Source organism: Eretmochelys imbricata, chromosome 21 (assembly GCF_965152235.1).
Source record: "Eretmochelys imbricata isolate rEreImb1 chromosome 21, rEreImb1.hap1, whole genome shotgun sequence".
NCBI classification, from domain to species: Eukaryota; Metazoa; Chordata; order Testudines; family Cheloniidae; genus Eretmochelys; species Eretmochelys imbricata.
This window is the reverse complement of record NC_135592.1, coordinates 6,595,249-6,621,930: the sequence shown is the minus strand read 5'-3', so window position 1 is coordinate 6,621,930 and position 26,682 is coordinate 6,595,249. Positions and strand designations below refer to the sequence as shown.

The following is a 26,682-nucleotide window of genomic DNA, read 5'->3' as shown; positions in this document are numbered from 1 at the left end:
AGTTAAATAGTGTTCTCTCCTCTTCATTGATTTCCGTTAAGTTTTCAACACATTTCGAATCCTTAAAGCATGACCCACCACCTCATCTCAAAGGAACAGCTGTATGGGAGCATGGTGTGTGCGCTCTGTTCACAGGCAGGAAGGGAATTAGATTATTTCAATCACTGCCCAGACTGGCAGGTAGTGAAACAGCAAAACTGCTCTGGCCAAAAGGACAAACTAGCCTCTGCAGATGAAAAGTAAGGCAGAAATCTTGCAAAGGAGAGGAATTAAATAGGTTTACAGTGTTTCAGACATCACTACTGGTCACAAAACAAATGTGTAAACAGCTACTATACACTGGAAAACAATTAATAGCTACTGTCTTAGAAAAGCAGAAAAATTACACAAGGCATATTTATGGGTTATAAAAGCCCTTTTATAAAGCCATTTTTAAACAAAACCAAAAAGTTTACAAAAGAAAATAAAAGATACAGAAGAATAAGTTGCTTAATATATTCCAAAAAGAGAAAAATAAGAGGGGACACAATTCCAACATGCTGAACGATAAAGGGTTTTTTCTTTTTCTTTCTCTCTCTTTTTTTTTTAATACAAAATACAAGCGAAGGATACACATACTTAAAACAGAGCTCGGGAGCAGGTACGCAGTCCTGGGAACCCCTCAATAAAAGCAAAGCAGGGTTGTGTTACTTTTTTCTTCTTTGCAGGTACATACAGAGACTGGAATATGTAAAATTAAGTAGCACAAAAGACCATCACACAATTCTACCAATGCAGTTGCATCTATAATTCACGAACATGGTCGACGAAGTCATGTTCACTTCAACCCCTTCAAAAAATTTTTAAATAAAGCATTAACGTTACATTCAAACTTAACTCCTAGTGCTATGCTGCAGATCTCATATTGTCAAGGTATTGCAAGAACTGCCAACCCTTATGGGGGTTTTATGCCCTGTGATGACACAGCCATGTTTAGCAACACTCTCTCAGGTCATGGACCAGTAGAAAGAGACCTGTATTTGCAGTCCCACTCCTTTTTCTGGCCACTAATGGGGGAAGAGGTGCAGAACTTGATGGTGGCTTATTTTAACAAAAGCCCAACAGGGTTGTGAATACTCAAGACAAATATTCATCACATACCACTGAGTGATGCCTTGCTGATGTTAAGGGCCCAATGGCCCACCTGGAGTCTCTTCCTCCTTTGTTTCAGGGTAGTTATTTAGGGTTTGCTGTGACATGTTCATGGTAAAACAAATTACGTAGCTCTTATTTACAATTTTTGTAACAATTGCTTCTGCAGGAAAAAGTAAAATTCACAAATTTCCAGAACACAGGAGGGATAAAGTTATCAGACACTCCCATGCACACACGCACACACACACACTTCCGGGGCTTTTACACACACTGGTGTGGCTTAAGTTGACTGAGTATTTCTCCATCCCACCCTACCCTTCCCAATATATAAATATATATGTAACCCTTGCCCCTAACATACAAAGCATATGCACCATGGTGTCTTGCAGTCACACTGAGCATGCTTAGACTGACTGAACCATTCAGTTCCCTGCAGTTGTATGGGGCAGGCAGCTTACAGAGATCTTTCCAATAGTGGTTGATACATAGAGTCAGCACACAGGGAGAACTTGACTAGACTTACAAAGAGAAACATTTATGTTTTCATAAAGATTTTAATGAAAAAGGACATTCAAATGCCAGTCATCGACTGAGGTGGGAAATCTAAAAGAACGACACGGTAGATTCTGGAAGGTGCTTTCCAAGGACAGTATCAGTGTCATTATTGTTCTGAAGTCTGTAATAGCTGAAGTCAGGGATTAATTTGTGTTCTTTAAAAAAACATGTTTACGAGTATGATTTGTTATAAAAATAAACCTTACACAGAGAAATTACATAAAGCAAAACACCGATTTCTACAGCTCAAAAGCTTCTAGCATCTTAGTTTCTCCCCAACCCAGGCTCCTCAGCTGAACTGTCTAGTATACATTTGGACTAATAGCCATTGAAAAGTCAAATATATCTTCAGCTCTCCCCACCCCCACAAACAGTTCTTCGCTTCCTGATGCAGCCACATGGTGTTGCAAAAACTGAGCATGCTTAGAACAATTACCTACACACCCTTCCATTCACTCCAGGACAGCCGTACAGATGCTCAAGGAAGTACCCCATTTCCTCTCCCCCACACATTTCTCTGCTTTGACATGATAGTTTGATCGAAAATTGGAATTATTAAAAGCTTCCCAAACTGCTCCTACATCTAAATCCTGCTCTCACCCCCACTCCACTCCAAACCCGAACCCCATTTAATTTTAACTTGAAAAAAGAAAACTCCTCTGTTGAAGGGAATTTTGACACTCGTGTTGAATTTGTGTCTTACGGATTTAAACAGAAATTCAGTACAGCCATATTTGTTTGATATTAATAGGATTTAGTATGCAATTTCCAAGCATCAGTGAAAACTTGCTTGTAAACCTTTGTTGGCCACACTGAATGGCCTGTTAAAGACATTGCTGTTTGTATACAAATGCAAACTCAAATGTTGTCGTGAAGCAGAAAGCTCTGACAGAAGTTAATGGATAAGCTGCCATTTTAGGATGGAAACCAGGACAGATGCTAAATTAGTGCAACTTTGGAAGCAACCCATTCTCTTTAATGGAGGTGCTCCAAAGGTACACCTGGGTAATAGACCAGAATCCATCCCAGGTACTCAACTCTTTACTGATCTGGGGAGATGGGGGTGGGGGGAGGGGAGAGAGCAGAAGCCGCAATCTATTTTGTTCATTGTTTTTAAAGCCTTCTCACAGCAAAGAGCAGAAATAGTTGCCGTCAAGAAGGAACCCAGTCCTATCCTCCCCCTAAAAGGAGGCGCCCTATTACTTTCCTTCATGGAATTAAAAGGCTGGAAAACAAAAATTCTAAAAGGACGTGTTTAAAAAGTTAGTCTACTGCTAATCAGAATGCTCAATCGGTCTTAAAAATACCAAAAACTTTGTCTTCACAATTTTCTTCAACTTGCAGGAAAAAGGAGCTTCTCTATTTCCAAACTGAGAGGGTAACCTGGAGACAAGTGGATCTAGACCGCGAGGATTTAGTGTTTGCATGTACTACCAAAACACTAGCCTACAGAGAAATAGTTACAAAAATCCAAACAAAAGTGTAGCATTTACAGAGTGTTCAGATTGTGACAGATTCAAAATTAAGGATCCTACCATCCTGTCATGTCAACCATTAGTCATGAATACACAAGCAGAACAACAATTTTACGACGATTCAGGGCCATAATTCACCCTTCAGGGCAGATGTGAGAAAATCCATAGTCCGAAGACTTGAGTTTATAACAGAGGTCAAGTCTGAAAATTAAATTTCCAGGTTTCAGGTACATATCACAGCCTGGACATTAGTTTAACTTGTTAAAAACGAAAAAATGCTTCAATGGAAACTACAAAACGTACACCCTTCAGAACAAACCTGGTCTAGGGGCGAAGTGTATTTAGACAATTAAAAATACATTTAGCGGATTGACCAGATCTACTACTGGAGGCATTCTATTCTTAGGTAAATCTAGTACACTTAAAAAAAAACACAAGTGCAAACTAACAACCCAATTGACAAGAAAGGCTTAAGTGTGTATACTTGTAGTTTGTATTGAGAGGGACGATCTATGTGGACCAGAAAGACAGGCATGGAAGAGCATGTTACCAAAAGAGTTAATTTACATGAACAGTTCCTCCACATAGCTGACCATTAGGAAGTTGGCCATTTAATTTTTTTTTCTACATCACTAAAGAATTACAGGACTATGATCTGAAAAGTTTCACTTAAGGATTGCAAGAGACTTTTTGCTCTCCTAATATTTGGATGGGAAGTTACACATTCACTTCTTGCTCAAGACAGTCACATCACAGCCCAGCCTGAAGCTGTACCGCAAAGTTAAACCCCTAAAAATAGAGATTTACAATGGAAACACTGATAGCATTTATTACAGTGGCAATGTTAGTCTCCTAGTTGAGAGTTAGAGAACTTAAGATGTATACGCCAAGGTAAAGCACAGCCTCCCAATGAAGTTCACAGCCATGAACCAGATAAGACAACGACTTGGATGCTACTAACATTTCATTCTGTGTCTTTAGACTCCATGGGATACTCTGCCAGGTCTCCTCCCAGATCATAGTAGTGCATCCCACCTGAAAGCTTTCAGAAATCCAACAGCCTTAAAAATCCAACAACACAAGACCAGAAATCCAACTGTCTAGCGGTCTTGTTACCTTGAAGAGGCTGGTTTAAGAACATATATAATTGAGTGAAAAGATTGGGACTGTCAAGCTTGCCAGCTATGAGAGATCGTGCAAGATATATAGAAAACAAAAGGTTAAAAAGATGTCAAGTCCAGTTTTTATATTTCCACCAACAAATACTGCAGTCCCTGTATCAAGGTTTCAAGGAAAAATCCTGTGTACTTTTATTCCTAAAGGTTAAAGGAGATATGGCTGCTTGGATAAAAGCACATTAAAATGCCACTGCACAGACATCAAGTGTCTTGAATTTGGTGGACAGCCTGCTTTTGTTATGCACCACAGTCCTGCTACGCTGCCATCAACACTCTTCCCTCCCAGTTTTATCCTATTCCTGCTCCAATTCCTACTCAGCCAGTGTTTTGGCTTCGGTAGCAGAATGCTGACTCATTAGGTGCAGATATAGGGGTGGGGGATCAGCATGAAGAGCACTCCCACACTGCAGGAAGGAGAGAGAAGAAATAGAAGTGATGGTGGGGTAAAGTTATGATCTATACTGGTGGGAGTATGCCATCCGAACACTACATCTGGAGAGGGTTGAGAGGTTATGACTACACAGTCTTTCTGAGGACAGACGGAAAGAGAGGAGAGAAACACTTAAGCATGACTCATGGGATCTGAGACTGTGGCATTACAGGAATCCACTGCTTCACATTTATAAAAAGGCCACCCCCTCATCCCCATAACTAGAGTTTAGTTTGAGATTAAGTTAATTTTTTTTGCTTAAAATGACGAAGAAAAAACTCCCATACCACCAGAAGAAAACCAGGCTTTAAAATTTTGTTTTAAAACTCTCTCCCATGCTCTGTCTAACTATATCCAGCCATGAAAAGAGTAACAGGAGTAATGGGTATGAGCAGTTGGTGGGTTGCAGGTTTGAAGCCTAATGAATGCGCTTTTCCAAGAACAGAATGCAATTCTACCCAGCCAGAGACAAAGGGTATCACGTCCTTATTGGATAAGTCCTTTCTAAAGGATGAAACACTAAGGTGGACTATTATAATGTCTCCTGAATATTGCCTATTAAAAATAGTTGCATGAACCCAACAAGCTCAAATAGGGGTAATAAAGTTCCTGTTTAGGATTCATTAACCTCCTTTTTTCTGAGGGAAATGAATTTTTGTCAACTGAAACCACATGATGGAAGATGAATTTATTATGTGTTCCAATAAGGAACAGTCGTTTTAAAGGCCCTTTTCAGCTTTGGGAAATCTATGCTACTTGATGATTTGTAAGTATAATTTTAAAGTATCAGCCTCATAAGCTATTGCTTCACAACTGCAACATCCCTTCAAAAATATATATTTTTAGTAAGTGATCCATTTAGTTTTAAATGGCTTTCAGATTTGGTGGGAGACAAGAACGGAATGGCCAACAGAGAACAGTGACTTCAAAAAACATTACTGTATAAGGGTTTTTTCTTAAAAAAAAAAAAAGATACCGTGTTAAACAGTTGAAAGCAAAGACAGCATTCAAAGCCCATGAGTCAAGCCACAGCCAAAACCGTGTTCTACCCCTAAGTATGTTTTCTTTTCCTCGTATTTAAAAAAACAAAAAACAAAAACAAAAAATCTCCCCAAACTGCCATTTAATCTTCACCAGAGGCTGCTTCATCTTCAGACCCTTCATCCCCTGATTTATCTGGTGGAGGGCTGGCTGATTTTTTCTTCTTCTCTGGGGGACTCTCAGGCTCTTCATCTTCTTCTTTGGGAGATGGGGTCTTCTCTTTTGATGCCTTTGAAGCTGTGGGGCGGCCTGCCTTCCCTTTGCCTTTCACAGGACTGGGTGTCACTAAAGAAAGCAAAGCACCAGTTTCATGAGATCAGCTACAATTACATAAAGAAAATTCACACGGCTTTACACAAACAATCTCTATTTGGAAAATGCATTCTCCAAATCAAACCAGGTTGTTTTTTGTAAGCAGATATTTGCAAAGATGAGTCCTGCATTAATGCTGTTGGAGCAACAAACTGTTAATATGGATAATGATGCCATATCCAAAGTAACGGACGACTTGAGCAATGAGAAATCAGCATAAGCAGGAAAGCAACTGAAAAGAGAAGTCCATAATTCTCATTTACTTCCAAATAAGCTGACAGGAGAGAGTCAGGGATAGGCAAATCAGTAGGAGAGGTGTTGAATTTGGCACATACAGTAAAAACTCCATCTTTTCATTTTCAATCAGCTGAAACTCCAATTTTTTGGTTGAAGTCATCACCAGAACTCCTTGATGAAAGCCTATCACATATCAAAAGTCATGCAACTATAGTGTTCCAGTTCAGAGTTAGCCTTCATCTTAGGATTGTGAATATCATAAATCTGTTTCATTAACAGAGAGCAAACTTCTGCAGTCTTCTCAAATGTCCCTTGTTTTGAGGGATTTCACTCATTGCAGTCCCAATGTTACCCACATTTTGAAGTAAGGGTGTCCTCGCTTTCACAGCTGAAGTTATTTACATCAGAAAAAAAGATTTGTGAAGCACAAGTTACAGAAAAGTTATCTACACTAAAGAAACAAAATCTGACAATATTTTAGTTTTCTGATATTCATTTTATTTTGGGTCCATCATCTTGAGTTTGTCACATATTTCAGCCCATACTTCAGCTGGCTTTGACAAGCAAAGAGGCACCATCTTTGGAGCAAGTGCATGCCAATCTACTTATCGTTAATGGCATGCTGTAAGCCTGTCTTCTGAAGCTTACCTTGAGTGGAAAGAATTACTTTAGGACAGGCTACTATTTTATTATGGATCCATTTGAACGTTTGTAGGCATTCAGAGGAAAACGAAGTGTTAAGACAGATGCCTGATAGATCTAAAAAGGACACTCTTATGCAAGATTATTTAAGAGTCTGAACTCGAGGGAAAAAAAAAAGTGTTTCTAAAAAACATTTAAAGACCATTTAATTGCAAGACGTAATGAGCTGCGGGATGGCAGCACTGTGGCATCAAAAGAAAGCAGCTACCTGCAGCACAAAAGCTGAATGACATGGCATCTCGGAAAGAGTGACAAACTCACTTCCACAGAACAATGGAGCTCATGGGCATCCCCCTCCCCCCAAAAAACAAGACCGTTCAAATCCCACTGCTTGTAATCCAAGCTCCCAGCAGCCAACACTACCTTATGAACCAAGTATCTTTTGAACTTTTCTCCACAACCATGAAAGTTACAAAACATGCTTTTATTTTTAAGAAAGCTGCAATTCTGAAGCACAATTCTGCAACATGCTCTGTAGCTGTGAAAAACAGAGGGTGCAGTAAAGTCGTAGTAGTAATGCTATAGTTTAGGGTTGCAAAGGCACTTTCCTCATAGACTCCTATTTCAACAAATTAAAAAAGCCTGGAAAAGCTTCCTTTAGGCTAAAATTTCTCATGCTCACGGTCAGCTAGAAAAGCGGAATAAAAATGTATTCAGTAATTTGAATATTTGTGCACCTCTATATAGCTATGCCTACATCCAGAGGTCTGCATATTGAAATAAATGGAGCGGTTATTCAAGGTTGTTAGGCCCAACTGTCAACTACTTTAAGTCACCACAGGACAAGTGGACTAAAGACAGGACTGGAAGCTAAGAACTCAGGAGTTCTCATCCCAACATTGCCACTGGCTTCATCTTTTTTTTTGTCTCAATTTCCCTATCAGTAAAACTGATTTAATTCTTATCTGCTTCACAAGGCTGTTAGTTAATTTTGAAGTGCTACGCAGTTTAAAAATCCAATTATGCTTTATTATTCTCCAAAAAAGCGATGAGGAAAGTCATCTGACTAGTGTTCATTTAAGTAGATGAACAGTTAGGAAAGAGTGACATTTACACACTCAGACACAGTCTTGCTAACTGATCCTTACAGCTGCAAAAATACTCATTTTTTGAAGCAAGTGGCTTCCCGTCCAGTAAGCTCACCTGTAGCCTTTAGCCTGGGCTTAGGCATTTTCTTTTCTTTCCTCTCTGGCTTGGATTTCTTAGCCACCTTTTTTTTGTTCTTTTTTGAACTGCCATAATCACTATCATCATCATCTTCCATGAGGAAGTCTTCATCACTGCCAGAATCTTCTGCAGGGACAGAGAAAGGAAGTGTGTGTTTGTGAAGAAGCCTTTAAATCTTTTCCAAGTGCAAAGAAAGGAGAGTGGTCTAGCAGTTAGACTGGTGGATGGAAGAGGAGTAAGAGTCAGGATACCATAGTTCTATAAGCTGTCACATACCTGTGCCATCTTGGGCAAGTCATTTGACCACTGTGCCTCAGTTTATCTGTAAATATTTCATAGCAGACGACAAGGTTTGTAAAGATACCTATTTTATGGTGATGATTAGCGAGCTGTCTGCATCCAAGGCCCAAGAAGTTAATTACATCTGGGTCACACTACTCCAAACAGCTGCTTTAGTATGTTTTTCATTACAATCCCCCTCTACTTACTCTCCTGGAATGGTGCCTCCTCCTCCTCCTGCTCTTCCTCCTCACTGCCCACATTATCCATAAGCATCTCTCGCTGCTTGGAAGCTGCTTTGGAAGCTGCTTGCCGTTGCTGGCGCACGTTTTTGTGGTCTTCTTTCTCATCCTCACTGTCCTCTGTAACACAAAATTCACCATGTTGCAATGAAGACTCTCAACATACCACATATTCCTGGCTTTTATTCCTGGCTAAGAGCAAAATGAAGGCCAAATCATTCCCAATAAAGCAGGAGAATTGAGAGGCTTGCTGGGCAACTACCATAGCTGGTTATTTGACTGTGGTCAAAATTCTCCCTACATCAACCATATGTTTTGAAAGGGCTCAACCTCGAGGTCCTGTCCATTAACCATGAACTAAAGAACCCCAGGACACTTTTTCATAACAGGCATATTTCCCCAGCATCCTCCACCGACCCATTCTTCATACAGAGCAGAGTGCTGTTCACTGAAAATGTGCTTCTGAGATCCTTTGTAATGAAAGGTGCTCTATAAATGTCAGATATCATTAACGTAAATTTAATAGCAAATGCTGTTGTACAGATTACTTCATCTGTACAATCTGACAGTTATGGTTCCCACAGTGAATATAACTGAACACCGACCCAAATTTTTCAAGTCAATGTTGCATTACAGTGGTATATTTTTCACTGTAAAAATATTTCACTCATGATGGTTATAGACTGTGTGTTCATAAGATATTTTTGTGATTCTAGAGCAGAATAAACTGGGAAATACTGTAGTAAGTTATTTAAACCCTTCTCATTTCCATCCAGATGACAGACTGAAGCTTGAATAAAAATGCAGAAAAGCAGAAGACTCTCAGTACTAATGCAGGGGAGTGAGGTCAGGGAACAGCTTCACACTAGTCAGCGACCCTTGAGCTTCCTTCCCCTCCTCCCATGTAAGAGCCACTTGCACAAAGCTTAGGGATAAACAAAATGGGGGCATAGGACAGCAGGAGTTTTCATAATTTTAATCTAAAGGAGGTATGGAGGGAAGGAAGAGTACATAACTTGCAAGAGGGATGGAGCAAAGAGTATATTTAGTTCCTAACTTCTGATTTTGCTTTCTGGATCTTTGGCATTCAGTCACAACATTTAGGCCAGCTCAGTACTGATTTCAGGGCAACATACCTGAAACAGCTGCCTAACAGTGGGAAAGATCTTTGTTTTTATGCTCTTTACCTGCAGCCCTTTTCCTGGATTTGGAGGCTCTCTTGTTCTTTTCAGGTTTGGCTTTTTTTGCTTTTTTACTTTTTTGCGAGCTCTCATAGTCACTGTCAGCTTTGCCATCATCTGCTCCTAAGTCATCATCCTCGCTGCCAAAGTCTTCATCTAGGAGAAAATGATGACAAAATGAAGACAAAATGAATACTTCTCAATGGAACATATACATTGGAGACATAAGGGAGTGGCAGGCATAGTGGACTAACATTCTTGGTCTTCCCTGCTCCAAGTATTACACTAGCATTAGATGAGCAAGAGCTCTATAGCTTGAAAGCTTGTCTCTCTCACCAACAGAAGTTGATCCAATAAAAGTATTACCTCATCCACCTTGTCTCAGTAGTACTATATCACAAAGGAAGAAAATCTGGTAGTCTAGTCCACCAGAACTAGAAAGAACAGGAGAAGTGAAGATAGTGTCCAACTTAAGGTGCAATGGCAGAGTGATGTATTATGAACACTACTCCTGTCGGCATAGTTAGTCCTTTACTTTGAATATAATCCTTGTAATATACTTATTACAAGGACGATATTCCTATAACAAGCCTACTTGATTATGTTAGCAGGTGGGTAACTACCTGGTGAGTGTGAATCATCTTTCTTGGTCTTCACATCTTTTTCTTCTGAATCCTCGCTGCAAAGGAGAGAAAGAGAAAGTGTCATCAGTATTTTAGAGGATGGACCTGCTGTATTGGGTAAGCCGGTGGTAGTTGGGTGAACTGGTACTTTAAGAGGCTGCCACTTTGTGCTTCAGAATCTAAGCTCTCATTTAAAAAAAAAGTTATCTAGTCATTATGGTTGTAAAAATAACCACCTTCGAATTGCGAAGCAAGTGTAAACTGACTGACAGCTGAAACAACAGCTCTGAGAAATGAGCTGCACAGTTCAGCTCAATAAATTATTAACTCTGAAATCTAAAGTAATTACTATTATAATTAGCTAGAAGAAACAACATGGAGTGAAAGCATCTTTCTTTTGGATGCTAAAGTATGTAAAGCCAACACAGCAAACCCAGCCTAGGAGTAAACAGTTTTAAATAGGACTGGTGAAAACACAGGTAAAAGCCAGTAATGGTGAAACAAATATGCTCCAGACTACTGAAGGGTTGTGCCAATGGCAAGAATGGCTAGGGGACTGTAGAACATAATTAGTTCTAAATCTGAAATTTACCACCACACATTTCTGAAGCATGTTTTGATTACCTGAATAAGCTAGTTTGTTTACAAGTTCAAGTCTTGTGGGACCAACAATTAAGTTTGTATCACAGATACTCATATTTGCCACACACTGAGAAAGAACAGAACTAGCAGCTCTCATACAAATCAACATTTAGGTGCTTTCACATCTGCTTCTCTCATAAATTGTATCATCTGAAAGTGGCCGAAAATATCTAGATTCAGGTAATATTTGGGAGTAATTCCTGGACAGCAATCTGGACCTCCAGTATTTCTAAGCTACTGGAGCACAGGTAAGTAGACAACACAGCAGCAGCACAAGTAGACTGCAGCAGTTCTCACAACACTGCACCCAGCAAGCAAAGGCTAAAACAAAAACCAACCAGGAAAGTCGTACAAAAGTGCTTGAAGTGCCAGCACTAAAAATCCCTTTGGATCAGCCAAAAAAAAAAAAAGATTAAGGCCTAGTCTACATTTAAAATTAGATCAATTGAGCTACGTTGCTCCGGCTGTGAAAATTTTTTTCACCTTGTGCAACTTACATCAACCTAACATGGACTGTAGGTGCAGCCAGGTTGATAGAAGAATTTTTCCATCAACCCAGCTACTGCTTCTGCGGCTGCACTGCTGTAACACAGGCATGACTTCAGTTTTTACAATAAACCCAAGGCAGTCATCACCAAGAAATAGTTGGCATACTTTTGATTTCCAAGACTAACTAGTCATGGTAGGCCAACTACTTCTTGGTGATGGTTGCCTTGGGTTTACAGCAGAAGTCAAGAGACTTGTTTTGTCCTGTCTGGTAAGATGCAGGTAATTTTTCAACAGGTCTTCCCTTAAGGGGTTGACTTCCTTTACATTTCTGAGCAATCTCAGTAATCAAAGTAAGATATTTTGTTTTGGAAGCACATTGAATGCCAAACTATGAAAATGGAGAACTAACAAGTCTTCACTATTACTAATGCTTCCACTTCTGTAGAAAATATTGCTAAGAATAGTTGAGGGGCTTTTTCATCAGATCCAACAATGACTGTAAAGCACTATAAAACTATGGAGAGACTGAAATACTTCAAACTGGTAGCCCACCTACTCTTGTCCTGTGTCAAGATTTTTGTGACTCATGCAACTCTACTTGCTCCTGTTCTAGTTGCCTAGCTCTGGAAAGTGATTTTAATGCTAAAGCACTAGTGACCTATGCTTTATGCCTGGCTTCAATGCCCGTTTGAATGAGAAAGAGAACCTCAGTGTCCAATCCCCTTTTGCTGGCTTGGTCAGCAACAGTCCTGCCATTTTAGGAAGCTTACACAGACTATGCCTACCCACAATCGTGTGCGTTATGACCTGGCTCCCTCAATACGTTCAAATGTTTCAACTCAGCACAGATCCAGTCCTGCGTTCCAATAGACCCTAGAGTCCTGCTGAAGACTCCTCTGCTCTACAGTAGATGGGCTGCTCCAATGATCTTTTGACTCTGGTTAGCCCCATCTATTGGTCCAAGAGATCTAGGAGGTCTATGCCTCGAATAAGATTTGCTATTACACAACATGGAGTCTGCACCTTTCCAGGTTCACAGAATGGGTTTGCCACATGTAGCACAGACATAACATGCTCTTCTTGTGGGACCTTTCTGCGCTCCCCCCCCCCCCCCCCCAGCAAGAAGGCTGTAGGATCTATCAGGCCTTCAGGATTTAGGAGAAAAAGTCCCAGAAACCACATTAATGGGATTCCTTAGAGCAGAGGTTCTCAAACTGTGGTCTGTAGACCGCCAGTGGTCTGTGAGCTCCATTCAGGTGGTCTGCAGACAAATCCCTCTAAGGCGTGCACTTGGGTAGCCGCACATGAGAGAATGAGTGGAGGTGTGGCTGCGCAGGTGTGGCTCCACTATTTAGGTGCCTGGACCCTGGAGAAGACACATGTAAGGTGAGGTGGTGGCCTTGAGGGGGCAGTGGGGTGAAAAGGGGGTGGGTGGGAGCAATTAGGGATGTGCAGGGCTGTGGCAGCCAGAGAAAGAGGTGACTTTCCCCAGTTTGGGGGCTGCCGCGGCGGGGGAAGAGATGGCACATCCATCGCATTAGAAAGGTAAGATTACTGCTATTAAAAAAAATGGAGTTGTGTGCTTCTATTTGTAGAACAAAAAAAACTTGATGATAATTTTTTTTAATAGCACTTTTATCCAAAGTGCTTTACAATAGTTAGCTAATGGTACAGACAACATTTGGAAAGATTATTAAGTGGCCCACTGACACCCTCAGCAATTTTCAAGCGGTCCATGAAAAAAGAAGTTTGAGAACCACTGCCTTAGACAGCAGACTCCATTAATAAAATTTCAAATGTCCAGTTAGTCACTTGCAAGTGGAAATTCACATAGAATCTGGAGGCAGATTCTCTACACCTGAAGGGTAGAAGAATGTCGAATAGGGTGAAAAAGTACCACATGTTGCCAGACCTCCTTCAAACTGCTAGGATACTATTTAACTGGAGATGCCTATACACCCTAAGCTTCAAGTAACTGAGCCTTTGATGCAAGGGAAAGGAACCATTCCATGACTAAGATGTCTTTAGTCTTTCTAGAACCCCTTGAAAGCCCATCACCATACCACTAGCACTGAAGACTTCAGTGCAATGAAGAGCACATCACTTATGATTGTTGCAACCTACATGGCAAGTCTGGTTTAGCTAATGTTGGGCTATCAGAAGTAACAGAAACAACTTCTTACCTGTCCTCCTGAGAATTCTTTCCAGGCCGCCTCTTATTTTTAGCCTCCCGGGGAGATGAACGGATTTTCTTGGCTGGAGGGGCTGAATCTCTTCCATAATCTTCATCTGGACAGTACAGCAGAGGAAATGGGTTTGAAAAGTGAACTAGGCTATAACTTCCAGCAATCCAAATAGCCAATAGAATACTACCTCTTCAAGTATATTTAAAGTTACCAATCCATGTCATTTTTACAGAGGTCAGATCAGCATCCTGTCAAAAACCCCAAGTCTTCAAAACTTCAATTCAAACTTTACAAAAGTGACACCGTATACTCAACCTGTATATCCACAAACTGCATATAATAAGTTAACAAGTTTAAGATGCAGCAGTCATAGAAAATACTGCAGAAAAGGCTTCACGACAAGAGAAAAGTTGATCTGTGTTTTATGGAAAATCAGAACCTTACATTTTTATATTCAGAATTATACACAGATCCATTAAAATTTGCACCTATTTCTTTTCTTCAGGTGCTCCAAAAAAACCCCCACTCTTTAGATATTTATGGACCTGTGTTCTTGTGATGACAAGAACAGACAGGTGTAAGGTCTTTCGCAAAATCGTTTAAGTACCAAATTATGCACAACGATTACAGGATACTACCAATAGTACTGCAGTTAAGAACTAGGCAAACTTCAGTCACATTCTCTTTCCACTAAGTGTCAACATAACCTCAATTAGCAGAGCCACAGCATGTCTACTTTCCAAGAAAATAAAACATGATGATATTTTTGGAAGCCATGCGGATAATCTAATTCACATGAATATGCAAATAACTAAAAAAAGATGATTCACAGAAAAGTCTGTGTGGTAGGCTCAACTAATAAATTGGCTGCGGTAAAATACGAGGAAGTAATTTCAGGAAGATTCTGCCAATTACAGATCAAGAAAGGCCTTTAGAAGCTGTCACAATATAAGCATTAAAATAGTTTTACACTACATTTTCAAACCCTTATCAATTCATGGCCATGGTAAAGAGTGAAAATTTTGTAATTTTTTTCTGAAAAAGAATATAATAGTTTACCAGCATCATCTGATTCCTGAAACTGTGAATAATCGACCACCTTCCTGTTCCTGTTAAAAAAAAAAAGAAAGAAAAAAAAAGAAAAAGAAAGGGTTAAGTTTAATTAACAACTTATGATCTCGTAAAGACAGCCCTTTCAAACTAGCAAAAAACCACCACCACTCATTCTCTGATGCAGAATTCACAGTTTGTAAAGTCATTACCCACCAACACCTCCAACGGGCAACCCTAAAAACAATTCCAGAAACTCAGCTATCTATACCTTAACAGTCAGAAATGAATGCAGGATCAACGCTCTAGCACAGGCGTTCTCAAACCTCTTTGCACTGCAACCCCCTTCTGATAACAAAAATTTCTACATGATGCCAGGAGCGGGGACTGAAGCCTGAGCCCGCCGCCATGGGTGGGAAGGCCAAAGCCAAAGGGCGTCAGCCCCAGGCTGGAGGCCTGTAACCTCAGTCCTGCCATCCAGGACTGAAGCCATGGGGCTCAGACTTCGGCTCCCAGCAAATCTAACAGCCCTGGTGACTCCATTAAAACAGGATTGCGACCAACTTTGGGGCCCCGACCTGCAGTTTGAGAACCGCTGCTCTAACAACTTCCTCTGGAGCCATTAGGATTTATAAGGCTGGATGAGGTTTTTTTTTTTTCCTAAAATGAAAAAAGGTAAAAATTTCCAGTTTTATTAGAGATTGCTATCGGGTATCCATCACTTTCCTTTTTTAAAGTGTTTTTGAACTGTATTCTTTGTGCTGCTTAAGAGCACGATTAACAGAGCCACCCTCACCTGTGCATACATAGTTCCTCTACTCTACAAGGAAATCGTATCCAGTATTGTGTTGCCGTAGTTTATTCAGCCACAGTTCTTGAGAACCATCTTTAAAACACCGGTAGCACCCTAAGATTAAAGTGAGTTTTCACTACCCCTTTTAAAAAAAACACGTTCGCAGGTCAGGAAACATTCAGTTTAGTCATTGTTAAAAATATAATATTTTCTATCTACCTCCCTATTGAGGCCGCATTTGTTACACTAGTTATGTATCAGGGTTTAGCAACATCCAGAAGTTGCACTATTTTAAATTAAAATAGTTTAAAAAAACCACAAACACCTTTAGTTAGGGTATGTCTATATGTACAGCGCTGTAGTTGTAACGATACAGATGTGCCGCTGCAGCGCATCTGGTGAAGACGCTCATAAAAAAAGCCCACCCCCGCAAGCAGCAGTTCTCCTGCTGATGTAGTGCTGTACACAAGCACCTATGTTGGTGTAACTTACGTCGCTCAGCAAGGTGGAACATTCACACCCTTGAGTGACCAAGTTTTACTGACACAGGCCTTAGGCATAGCCTGAAACAGGTGGAACTTTGTTTAGACCAGACCTAGGAGTTCCTACATCCATCTGTATCCCCCCACCGAATCTTTAGCCTCAGACGTGAAACGGTTGCTGTAGAAATAGTATCAAAGATTGACTCCAGGTACACACTGAGCAGGTGAACCGACGCTCACAATGTCATGCACATGCCATTAATACAGGCATCATCAAGACAGGGAGAATTGCTTGTACAAAAATAAAGTTTCCCATGGGGCATTAGCTGCTCTTTACACAAAATTCAGTGATCTCCAACTGAATTTTTAAACAGGACAGTGAGGGAGAAAACTGTAAATATTTTTGTTTTTTTAAATAAAAGATAAAAGTGACAAAGCCTGTCATTTCAGTGCTTTGGCCATTATATTTGAAGTTTCTTCACAGAATAAGCCTACAATCAAAGGTTTCAGAGTAACAGCCATGTTAATCTGTATTCGCAAAAAGAAAAGGAGTACTTGTGGCACCTTAGAGACTAACCAATTTATAGAGCTTATGCTCAAATAAATTGGTTGGTCTCTAGGATGCCACAAGTACTCCTTTTCTTCCTACAATCAAAATATTTGAATACGCCAAGCAGACATATATAGCATTTTCAAGATTAAGAAAATCAGTCCTTGAAAACGAGAAGAAAAAGACTTGTGCCCCCTCCCCCACATTTTTAATTTCTTTTAGGATACATAAAGAATGCCTGAAAGGTTTAAAAAAAAGCAAAGCAGCTTCCACCTATCCTTTAAGGCTTCATAATGACTAGAGAACAATGAGGCAAAACTGAAAGTTGACACGTTAAGAGTGAAAGTTGGGTTTTTTGAGTCATGTTTAAAACTTTCGTTTCTCATGGTTAATACCAACTTAATTTCAGTGATAAAATAAAAATTTGGGAGAAAAAAAATATTACACTGGACCTTTGTGAGTTCAACGTATCGCTACCCCTCCCACTGACCGAAGCTGCAGTTGGGAGCAACTTTTTATCGGAACTCTGACAGAGGTGTGCCCCACTCCACACACAGCTTCTCCTGTCGAGACTTCCCTACTCAGTCTTCTGGAGAGCGAGGGAACAAGTAGCTCAGTGTGGCTTCCATTAGGGGCTCTCTGGGTATACAATGGGCCCTGCCAGTTGGCTATTTTGAGATTGTAGCCCTGCAAATATGAGCTGCTCCTGTGGTGAACTGATTATCAACAGCCCCAGAAAGGAAAAGACAGTTTTAAGAAGCTATTCATAATATGCTTGAGTGGAGAGGTGAGCACGGATGCTGCATCTTAGTTTCACTTTCTTCCCCATGGCTCTTATCCTTCCTAGAAGTTATGGGACAGAGATCTGGCAACCTCCCCTGAGGAAACACTTAGTTAAGGTTTGCCCTCATACCTAATCCACACCCCCAGCAACGTCAGGCACAACTACACTGTACATTCATGGTATTTCTTGTGTTAAAGCTTTTCTGGGAAAAGCCTTTCTGGTTCTCCTTGTACATTACCACCAAAAAGGACAAAACAAAATGAGGTACAAGGCATGTTTCAAAAAGTCTGAAAAAAGACCATTATGCTTCATTAGAAAAGTTAAGTAGTTATAGCTGTAACAATGAACTATGAGTGCCAATTCTTGGCAGATTTGGTTGTCTAATACCATAGAAATGACTTGGCAGACACGTCAATTCCTCTTCATTTGCCTAGAGAATGTGAGACCTGTACTTAGTAGACCAAAGTCTAAAAAACGCTATAAAAATGGCATTTATTGAGATCTAAGTAGAGATCATATTCAGCATCTGACCCATTTACGCTAGCGATGAGGTATTACTACTTTTCAGTTCTATTAGCCCTGTACAACCAATACAAGTACACAAGTGCTCACTGGATTCTATTCAGGCTCATTAAATAATATTCTTAATGAAGTTCCAATTGCAGTCCAGATTCTGACTTTGCTATCTAATACCAGTGATGGACTTAGATCCTAGGTTAAGCAGCAGCTAGGAAAGTCCTTTAAAATAATAAAACAAATAAATAAATCTAAAAAAGCAGAGGCTTTTCTATGACAATCACCGCAGTATCAGAAATCCAAAAGCTATGAAGAACTTTTCCTCACAAATGCATTTATGAGGTGGGGTAGTTATCTCACTTTTACAGATGGCAAAAGTGATGTTCAAGACGTTAAGTGACCTGCCCAATATTACACAGACTGGAAGAGTGCTATGATCAGAAAGCAGCTCTGAGACTCAATCCTGCACCTGAACCACAACTCCCTCCTCCCATCCTCCTCCTAAATTTGATGTGGAGCCACTAAAACAAACAGAAACACACAATGCCATTTTACATGCACTTTCCAGAAAGGAGCAGCACTTTGAGATTAATACACTGTACTCTTGGCAAGGCTTTTTGCTAGAAGGATACCCCTAAAAGCATACTTTAACTACAGCTGTCAACTCCTTCAAATTCCTTCTAAGCTTCCTTTCTCTGCAAGAACCTCAATTCATAGCCATTAGGAACAGCCTTAGAAAAAGAAGAAGTACCAGAATTCAGTTAAACCAACGCTAAAAACACCCCCTAAAAAAAAAAAGATTGAAGAGGTGGACAGTCAGACTTTTGCCATGTTGAATCCAATGCAAGTGACAAGAGGGGATTTTAAGTACAGCTGCAATGTATCACACTGCCCACTCACCTATAGTCTGACTGTTGTAAAATATGAATTTGGGAATATAACTATTCGCAGGATTCACCGAGGAGGGTAGAGGCCAGGCCACAAACACTCAACTTCTAATTTCTGCTTCAACACTTAGCCTTCCTTAGGCCCAACTCAGCTTTTTTGCTGTGAAGCACCATAAGGATTTATATTTTTAAAATACTTAAAGAGAAGCATGAGCACTACATGATGACAAAGGTTAATCTGGTACACATCCCCTTATTTTGTGTGCATGAGTGGAACAGACATTTCCCCCTTAAAACAAAAACAGAGGGTAATTTTGCGGCACACTCAGTCTATCAATTTCACAAGACAATTGTCTTCACATTTCACTGACCTACTGAGCACAATGTAAGTTGCAGGATAAGCACCTTGCAAAGAAACAAGCAGTCATAGAGGGCTTCACCTAACTTATTCATATTATTAGAATATAATGTAGGATACACATGTAAAATGTAAAATATATCAGGCAAATAATGAAAACATTCTAAGCTTCTCTCCTGCTTCCAAGTACTAAGCCCTACAGGTTGGGCTAGCAAGATGGTCCCTACTGTGCTCCCTCATTACCTTGTCTACAGCAATATTGATTTTTAGAGGAAGTGTGATAGAAATCTGTAGACAACTGTACAGCAGAGGCTGTTCCTTTTTGCCTTGCAGGAGAGAATGACTACAGAGACATAAGAGGGTAGATACAGAAAAGAACCTTCTGGAAAGGAGTCTTCTCAAAAGAACAGGTGCAAAGAGCGCACACAAACATTCAAGGACTGTTTAACTATAGCTGTTGTCTCTACAAACTCAAGTCAAGCACAAACTGTTCTTCAGTCTAGCATTCTTATTCTGGGCCCAATATTCACTACATCTACCATCCCCTCGTCATGTTTGTATCATTTAAGGTGAGCATAAATACAATCTTTAACAGCCATTGGCAGAAAAATGGCAAGGGTGTCATGAAGACAGAAGGTGCTAGAACAGAGAAGGCATTCCAATACTTCCAAGGCACGGGACAATATGTTTGTGTATAGTGCTGAATGTTGCCTCACTAGGCAAGTATATGCATATAGATGAATTTCCTGTCCCAGGCTCCACACCACCTAGGGATGGCCCTGGCAGCTGGGGAAGAGTAAATCCTAAAAAGCCAGCAACTTGCAACATTGCCTAGCAAATTTGTTAAATGAGTGCTGGCAGAAACACTCAATTACCTCTCAGGTGATGCCAGAGAATAAAATATGAGCAAGACTAATTAGGTAGACTGATCAGACTGTTAAGGTAAGTAATTCAAAAAAATATTATTCAGTGTTCAGCTAACATCATTATAAACAACATGAAATATTTATAAAAACATAGGTAAGCTTTTCACCAATTTATGCTACTGCCTTTTTGGATTCCATTCAGCTTGGACTGCTAAACAGAAGAGTGTTCAGTTTCACTTTCCGGTTCTCATCCAGTTGACAGGGCAGCTGTAGACTGGTTTCAACAACAGCACAGGGAAACGTTCCCATACTGCTGTTTTATGTCTCAGAAATATTTCTATATGTATTTGTTTTGCCACACCTGAATATAATGCTATATTTCTGGCCTTAACTAAATAGACAAACTTATAACAAATCTTTATTTTCAATGCTTATGCCTAACAACAGTTATTTGCCTAAGACAACTCACTATTAGTGTGAGGGCTAATCGATGCTAGAATCGCTACAGTGGCACAGCTGTAACAATCCAGCTGCGCTGCTAGTACAGACGCCAGTGGGAAAGAGCTCTCCCATCAGCAGAAATCCACTTCGTTGAGAGGCGGTAGCTATGTTGGCGGGAGAAGGACCCCCGTCCACACAGCACTGTCCACACCAGCACTTGGGTCAGCGTAACTTATGTCGCTCAGGGGGTGGCTTTTTCACATCCCCAAGTGACATCAGTTATACCAACATAAGTGTTAGTGCGTACAATTCTCTTTAAAATGACATAACTGGACTCAAACAAGATTGACAGCCTAGAGGTCTCCAACTACAGAGTGATCATTTAGGACTGGACTTGGTGCAACAAGCCATCTAAAACTGGGCACTGATGGTGGTATTTGAAATTTTAGGGATATGTCTGACTCGCAACTCCATTAAAAAAAAAATTTAAATGATTTACGCAGCAACAGTTTAAGCAGCCTGGTGCACATCCTCCATTTAAGCCAACTACTGAGAAGAACATTTTAGGAAACAAAGGAGAAATATTATGAGGATAAAAGTACAGGAAAGATACAAATGCCTTTCAGTCCCATGTGCTATTTGGGTGTTACTTTATGTATGCTGTACCCATTTACCACTACCCTTTGCCTGTCTCTTTAGAGCATGAACACCTCAGCACTGGGATCATGCCTTTTTTTCCTATTAGAAGAGTATTTGGCCCATTGTGGACACTACCACAAATAATCAATCACACTCTGAAGGGCAAGCAAGGAAAGGGAGAATTCTAAGGAAAAGGGGAGCAGGAAAGCTATAATTAAGTTTTCAAGAAGCATTCCACCTTAGTCTGAGCATTTTTCTCTTAGATGGCCCAGGTATAGTATTAGGAGTTACATGGTCACATGTAAACTTCGACATTAACACCTCTAACTAGGAGAATACTTCCCCTATCACTCAGGCAAGAGCACCACCTTAGCAGTAAACATCGAAACCAATGAAAGCCTTAGGCTAATATTTACCATTGAAGGGACATGAATGTTAGACTTAGGTCCAAAATTTAATGTTTGTAAAATTCAAAGTTTTACAGAATTTTGAATCAATACATATGTTTCTATTTTAAAAGATCTTATCTAAAACACACTGGATTTAGATATTTGCCTGCAGCATTTTATTCTACAACATTGTATGTGCGAGTAGAAGTGACCAGAAGTGCACTGCATTAATTTTAAAAACAAACACACATACAAGATTTAATAATACAAGGAACTATAGAAGCCATCTAATTTAACAGCACCTAAGAATTTACACATCAGAATAGAGAAGATAAATATGAGATGATATAACCATGTGCTGTAAATGGCCTGGATGTTACTTAGAAATTGTTTGTCATATTATGTAAAGATCCTAGAACAACATCCTTTATTATCTGATCTTTGCAATGTTCTATTGATATTGGTATTAGCATCACTGTACACCTGCAAGATACATATACACATATTTTTGAAGAAGGGTGCTAGCAAAATCAATACAAGTAAGCAAGCAGTATTTCACTCCAGGGCGCCAAAAAACACAAGGTCTGGGGCTAGTATTTTTGGATGCCTGTGAAAAGGAAGAACTTGCAAATTTAACAAAAAACTGGTTTTGTGTTAAAAGTCAATTTTAGCATTGATTTAGGCTTTGAGACTAAAGTCCTCTAACTACCAGCAGAATAAAGTGGCAGCTCAAGCTTCCCCCACTATCCCAATACTGGTTATCCCCATATTCCATTTAGGGCGATATTTTTTAGATGGATACTTATTCAGCCAGAAGCAAACTGAGACCATGAATTCATTTCACACAGACCACTGAACATGGTAATATTCCATCATTGCTGACCTTGGATAAGTTCACCTGTATCTCCCATTAACAATACCAGAAGAGCTTTGCATAAAATGTAAAGCTTGTCTCTTGCACCAACAAAAGCTGGTGCACCAAAAGGTATTACCTTACTCCCCTAGTCTCATTAACAGTGCAGTAACAGATCCAATCCTCAGGTAAATCCTACATATTTCAAACCAACAGGTTTAAAATTATGTACAGTTTTCCAATTAACTAACACTGGAGGGGTATGTTGAACACATTTGCAGTTGAAGATTTATCTTCTATTTTTCATAGGCCGTTAAGACCAGCCAGACTGTGGGTTGCTGGCTCCAATTTTGCAACATCCCAGCAGGTATTCTGTTATTAACATCCCATTGAACTCTTCTGAAGACCAACACCCATTTACACATATTAAGGCAAGTTGCATCTTTTACAACTGTGTATGGTTTCCCAATTTTTTTTGTTTAAAATTGGTTATAATAAAGAATTATGGGTTATTTAATATATAAAAAACATTAGAAACCATACTTTTAAAAACACACATGTTCCTTACCTGTAGTCAGGTTCCAGTACTGGCAATTAAGTCACCAGCAGAATGTATACTATATCACACTGAGCATCAAAGTAGTATCATCACTGTATTCCAGGACAGAGGCATTGCCATTCAAGCTCAGACCACTAATCCATCTAGTGCAGTATCCTGTCTTGCAAAAGGCCAAGGATGCTTCAGACCCTATTAATGTAGCTGGGCAACTAAGTGTTTCATAAAGCAAAAGGGAAAAACCCTTCTGGACCCTGGGCAATTACTTCCAGACCTGACCTATGAGATATAATCACCCTTATCTTGGCATGCACAACTTACTGGTCAAAATACACAAGAGACCTGAAAGCTAAGATTAGTTTTCAACTATCAGTGTACTGAATGTCCCTTTTATCCTCCCCATCTGGGGACATTCAGCAAAAATCTTTGCAGACCAGACAAACTTGAATCCCACCTTTAAAAGGCACAGAACCTGTACAGTTCAGATTATCTTTGTTATTCTAAATCAGAAGTCAAGCTAATGCATATTACAATCCTCTTCCACAAACTAAGCATTTGCCATATTTTAAGATTGGAAAGACACCATCATTAATTTACACTACAATTTCAAATGCTACGCACAATATTAATCACTGTGGGCACGCTATAATCATTACCGTGAGAAAACTTCACAGAATTTTACATTTGCCACCGTATCACAATTCAGCATTGTAGTTTATACTCCCCGGAAACTCTGTGCTACCAGAACCCAGGCCCAACCGCATCTAACATGAGTGTAAGCATCACCACCTACCTTCTTTTGAACTGGGGAAAAGAAAGCCTGACTAGGGACGAACTTCACTGGTTCCTCATTCCCGAGCCCACAATTTAATGACAGGTCTCTCGGGGACTGGGGAATAGTAGGAAACCCACTCTAAGAGGAACGCTGTTTTACGGCAAAGGAAAAATAAAGGGAGTGTGTTCAAATACCGCTCCCCGCCGGTCCCAGGTGGGCGGCTCCTCCTAACTCCTCCCCCAAACGTGAGGCCAGTTGGCGGCACCAGTGTCTAGCGGAAGCGGACTCGGAGCCGCGGTCATTATGGCATAGTGCATGCATGTCCCCCTCGCAAGAAAACCGTAGAGCACGGTCTGCCCTTCCCTGACATTCTCCTCCTCCTCCCCCCTAACCAGATGCAGCAAGGAATACTACATGCCTCTTCCCTGAACGTGTTAAATCAATCACATTGCATCCACGTACTCCGCGTGCTTCCCCTTAAAGTGGGTCATGGCATGCTGCAAATTTTCACCATTCATCCCCCGAGCAATAACATGAGGGACAGCTCCCAGTGAGCGCACTGCATGCCCTGTTCTCCACCCAATAAGCTTGCAGCAACGCACGTTACACGTTACCCTTCCATCAAGCGTGCAACAAGGTATGATGCATGCCCACGCCCCCTCCTCCCCCCCCCACCACAAGCATGCTGTCTTCACGCAACTCCCCCCAGCCTGGGCAAAGCACGCTGCAAGCTCCAGAGTCCTCCTCCCCCGTCCTCGTCCACGGCGCAGAAGGGCAGGCAGACGCTCCTCCCCCCTAACCCGCATGTAGCCTCCCCGTGCCCCTCACAGGGTGCAGAAGAGCACCACGCTGCAAGCATGTATCCGCCCCTCCCTCCGCCGAGCAAGCAGCCTCCCCCTACAGGGTGCACAAGGGCACGCTGCAACGATGTGTCCCTCCCTCCCCCCCCCCCTAAAGTGCGCAGCAATGCACGCGACCTCCATGCCTGCCTCCCCTCGGCGTGGCCTGCAGCAGGCCTCCTGCCCGTCCCGTCCCAGAGGCAGCGGGGCCGGGCCTAGTCCCCCCGTCCCGCGCTCCCCGCAGAGGGGGGTGGGGGGCACTGGAGGAACGCGGGGCACGAGACGGGGGTTGGGAGTGGGGCCTCCTCCACCGCCGCGCTCGCCCCCCCCACAGACTCACCTGACCGGCCTGGACATTTTCTCCAACCCAATCGGGGCCCGAAGCGGGCGATGTCGGCCAAGGCGGGGGGTGGGAAACCCGACGAGCCTCAATTCGGTGACGGACCCGTCCCCTCCCTCCCGGGAGCAAGCGGGATCCCTGGGCCCAGAGCCTCGGGCCGCGCCGCCGGAACCGCCTTTCCCTCCGCCGCGGCAGCCACCGCTCCCGTCCCCGCCGGAAGGTGCTCCCCGTCCCCGCTCCCCTCTCCCAACGCCCTCCGTCTGGGTCCCCGCCACTCGCCGCTTCCCTCCCCCCCCCGCAAAATGGTCGCGTTCGCCCAGCCGAGGATATGCGCTGAACGGAGAGGCGGTACAACCTAGCCCGCTGGCACCTCCTCCTTCTCTCATTGGCCGACTGAGCGGCCCGTCTAACGCCATTGGTCCGTTCGAACCATCACGGCGGTTCGGCTCCACCTCTTCCTCCCCGCGGAGGGGGGGGAGAGGAGGACGCCCCACACTCAAGCTGCTATGAGAGGGAACAGCCGACAACAGCCCGCGAGCCCAAGCTGGGATCTCTGCGGCGGTAGATTCGCCACGGGTCGCCCTGCCAGTCGAGCAGCCCTGCGGTGGGGCCTGGCCCCAGTTACAGGCCCCCGGCCCTGTCAGGTGTATTCGGCCCCGGTTTTATTATTGGTACAGGGTCTGCGACGGGGCGGGAGATGGAGCCGGATCAGCAGATTCGGCACGCGGCCTGGCTTGCGTAGATTTTGGAGGGAAAATGTAGTCGGGCTGAGCCGCTCCCCACACACACCGACCCTGATGCTCCCATACCTTAGGCCCCCCACCACGCCACTGTCCCAGTACCTGAGCATTGCAACAGCCTGGCTACGCCCTGAGCCCCTCTCAGTCCCTATCCATCGTCCATGCCTCCTTGCCTTCCCCAGATCTACCCCAGGCCCCTACCTTGCTGATTACTGCCCCTTCATCTAGGGCCTGCCAGTCTCTCGCCCTCACTGTTAATAGCAAAATCACCTCGTTCCTACGGCGCACCTTTCATTAGCGCTGTACAAAGGAGTTGTCATGTCAGGCACAAAGCAGGGCTGTGACTTGTCCACGGTAACCCAGCAAGCCCGTGGCAGAGCTGGGAATAAAACCCAGGTCATTTAAGGCCTAGGCTGGTGCTCTAGCCCCATGGCTGCTGTTATACTACCTCATCCCTTTCCTTCTGTCACAGCCCTGTGCGATAGCCCTGAAACTTCAATCCCTCCCTGTGCTGTCAGCTCTGTTTTGGGCTGTTGTGTGCTACCCTAATGTAAAGATTAGACAGGAGCATAACTGAGTTCCTGCTAACTCACCTGTAACTCACTCTTTGGCTCCCGTTAACTGATCCCTCACACCTCTGCTACAGCCCTGATTTCTTCCCACCTTTCCAACAACAGCACACATGGTGTTAGGCCTTGCCTATCTTACATACCTGCTGTTGCACCCATTTCCTATTATGTCTCCTCCTGAGCAGAAGGATTATCTAGTAGTTGGGGTAATTGCCTAGGATTCAACAGATGCAGGTTCATTTCCTTGCTATACCAGACTCCTTGTGTGACTTTTGACAAGTCACTTAGGCTCTCCGCATTTAGAATGCCAGTAATTGTACATCCCTATCTGAGAAGGGTTGTATGAGAATAAATACTTCAATGGGCGGGAGGCACGCACGTG

General features: G+C 42.1%; 1 protein-coding gene across 1 annotated transcript; it reads right to left on the bottom strand.

The window, feature by feature from the left end:
• Positions 1 to 396: 396 nt before the first annotated feature.
• On the bottom strand, positions 397 to 25,278 carry NUCKS1 (nuclear casein kinase and cyclin dependent kinase substrate 1). The gene is made up of 8 exons (XM_077839025.1): positions 24,992 to 25,278; positions 14,933 to 14,982; positions 13,871 to 13,976; positions 10,557 to 10,612; positions 9,940 to 10,089; positions 8,720 to 8,872; positions 8,208 to 8,357; positions 397 to 6,098 (listed from the first exon to the last, which is right to left on the bottom strand). Exons 1-8 carry the CDS (start codon positions 25,006 to 25,008, stop codon positions 5,896 to 5,898), a joined length of 885 nt encoding a protein of 294 aa, XP_077695151.1. The 5' UTR covers positions 25,009 to 25,278; the 3' UTR covers positions 397 to 5,895.
• Positions 25,279 to 26,682: the final 1,404 nt, after the last annotated feature.

Bases quoted from the DNA above. Each gene is read 5' to 3' on its own strand.
- NUCKS1 (XM_077839025.1), bottom strand. The intron at 10,613-13,870 runs GTAAGAAGTTGT...TCTCCTTTGCAG, and splicing joins AAGAATTCTCAGGAGGACAG to CGAGGATTCAGAAGAAAAAG. The intron at 8,358-8,719 runs GTAAGTAGAGGG...CTGTCCCTGCAG, and splicing joins GGAGGCACCATTCCAGGAGA to AAGATTCTGGCAGTGATGAA.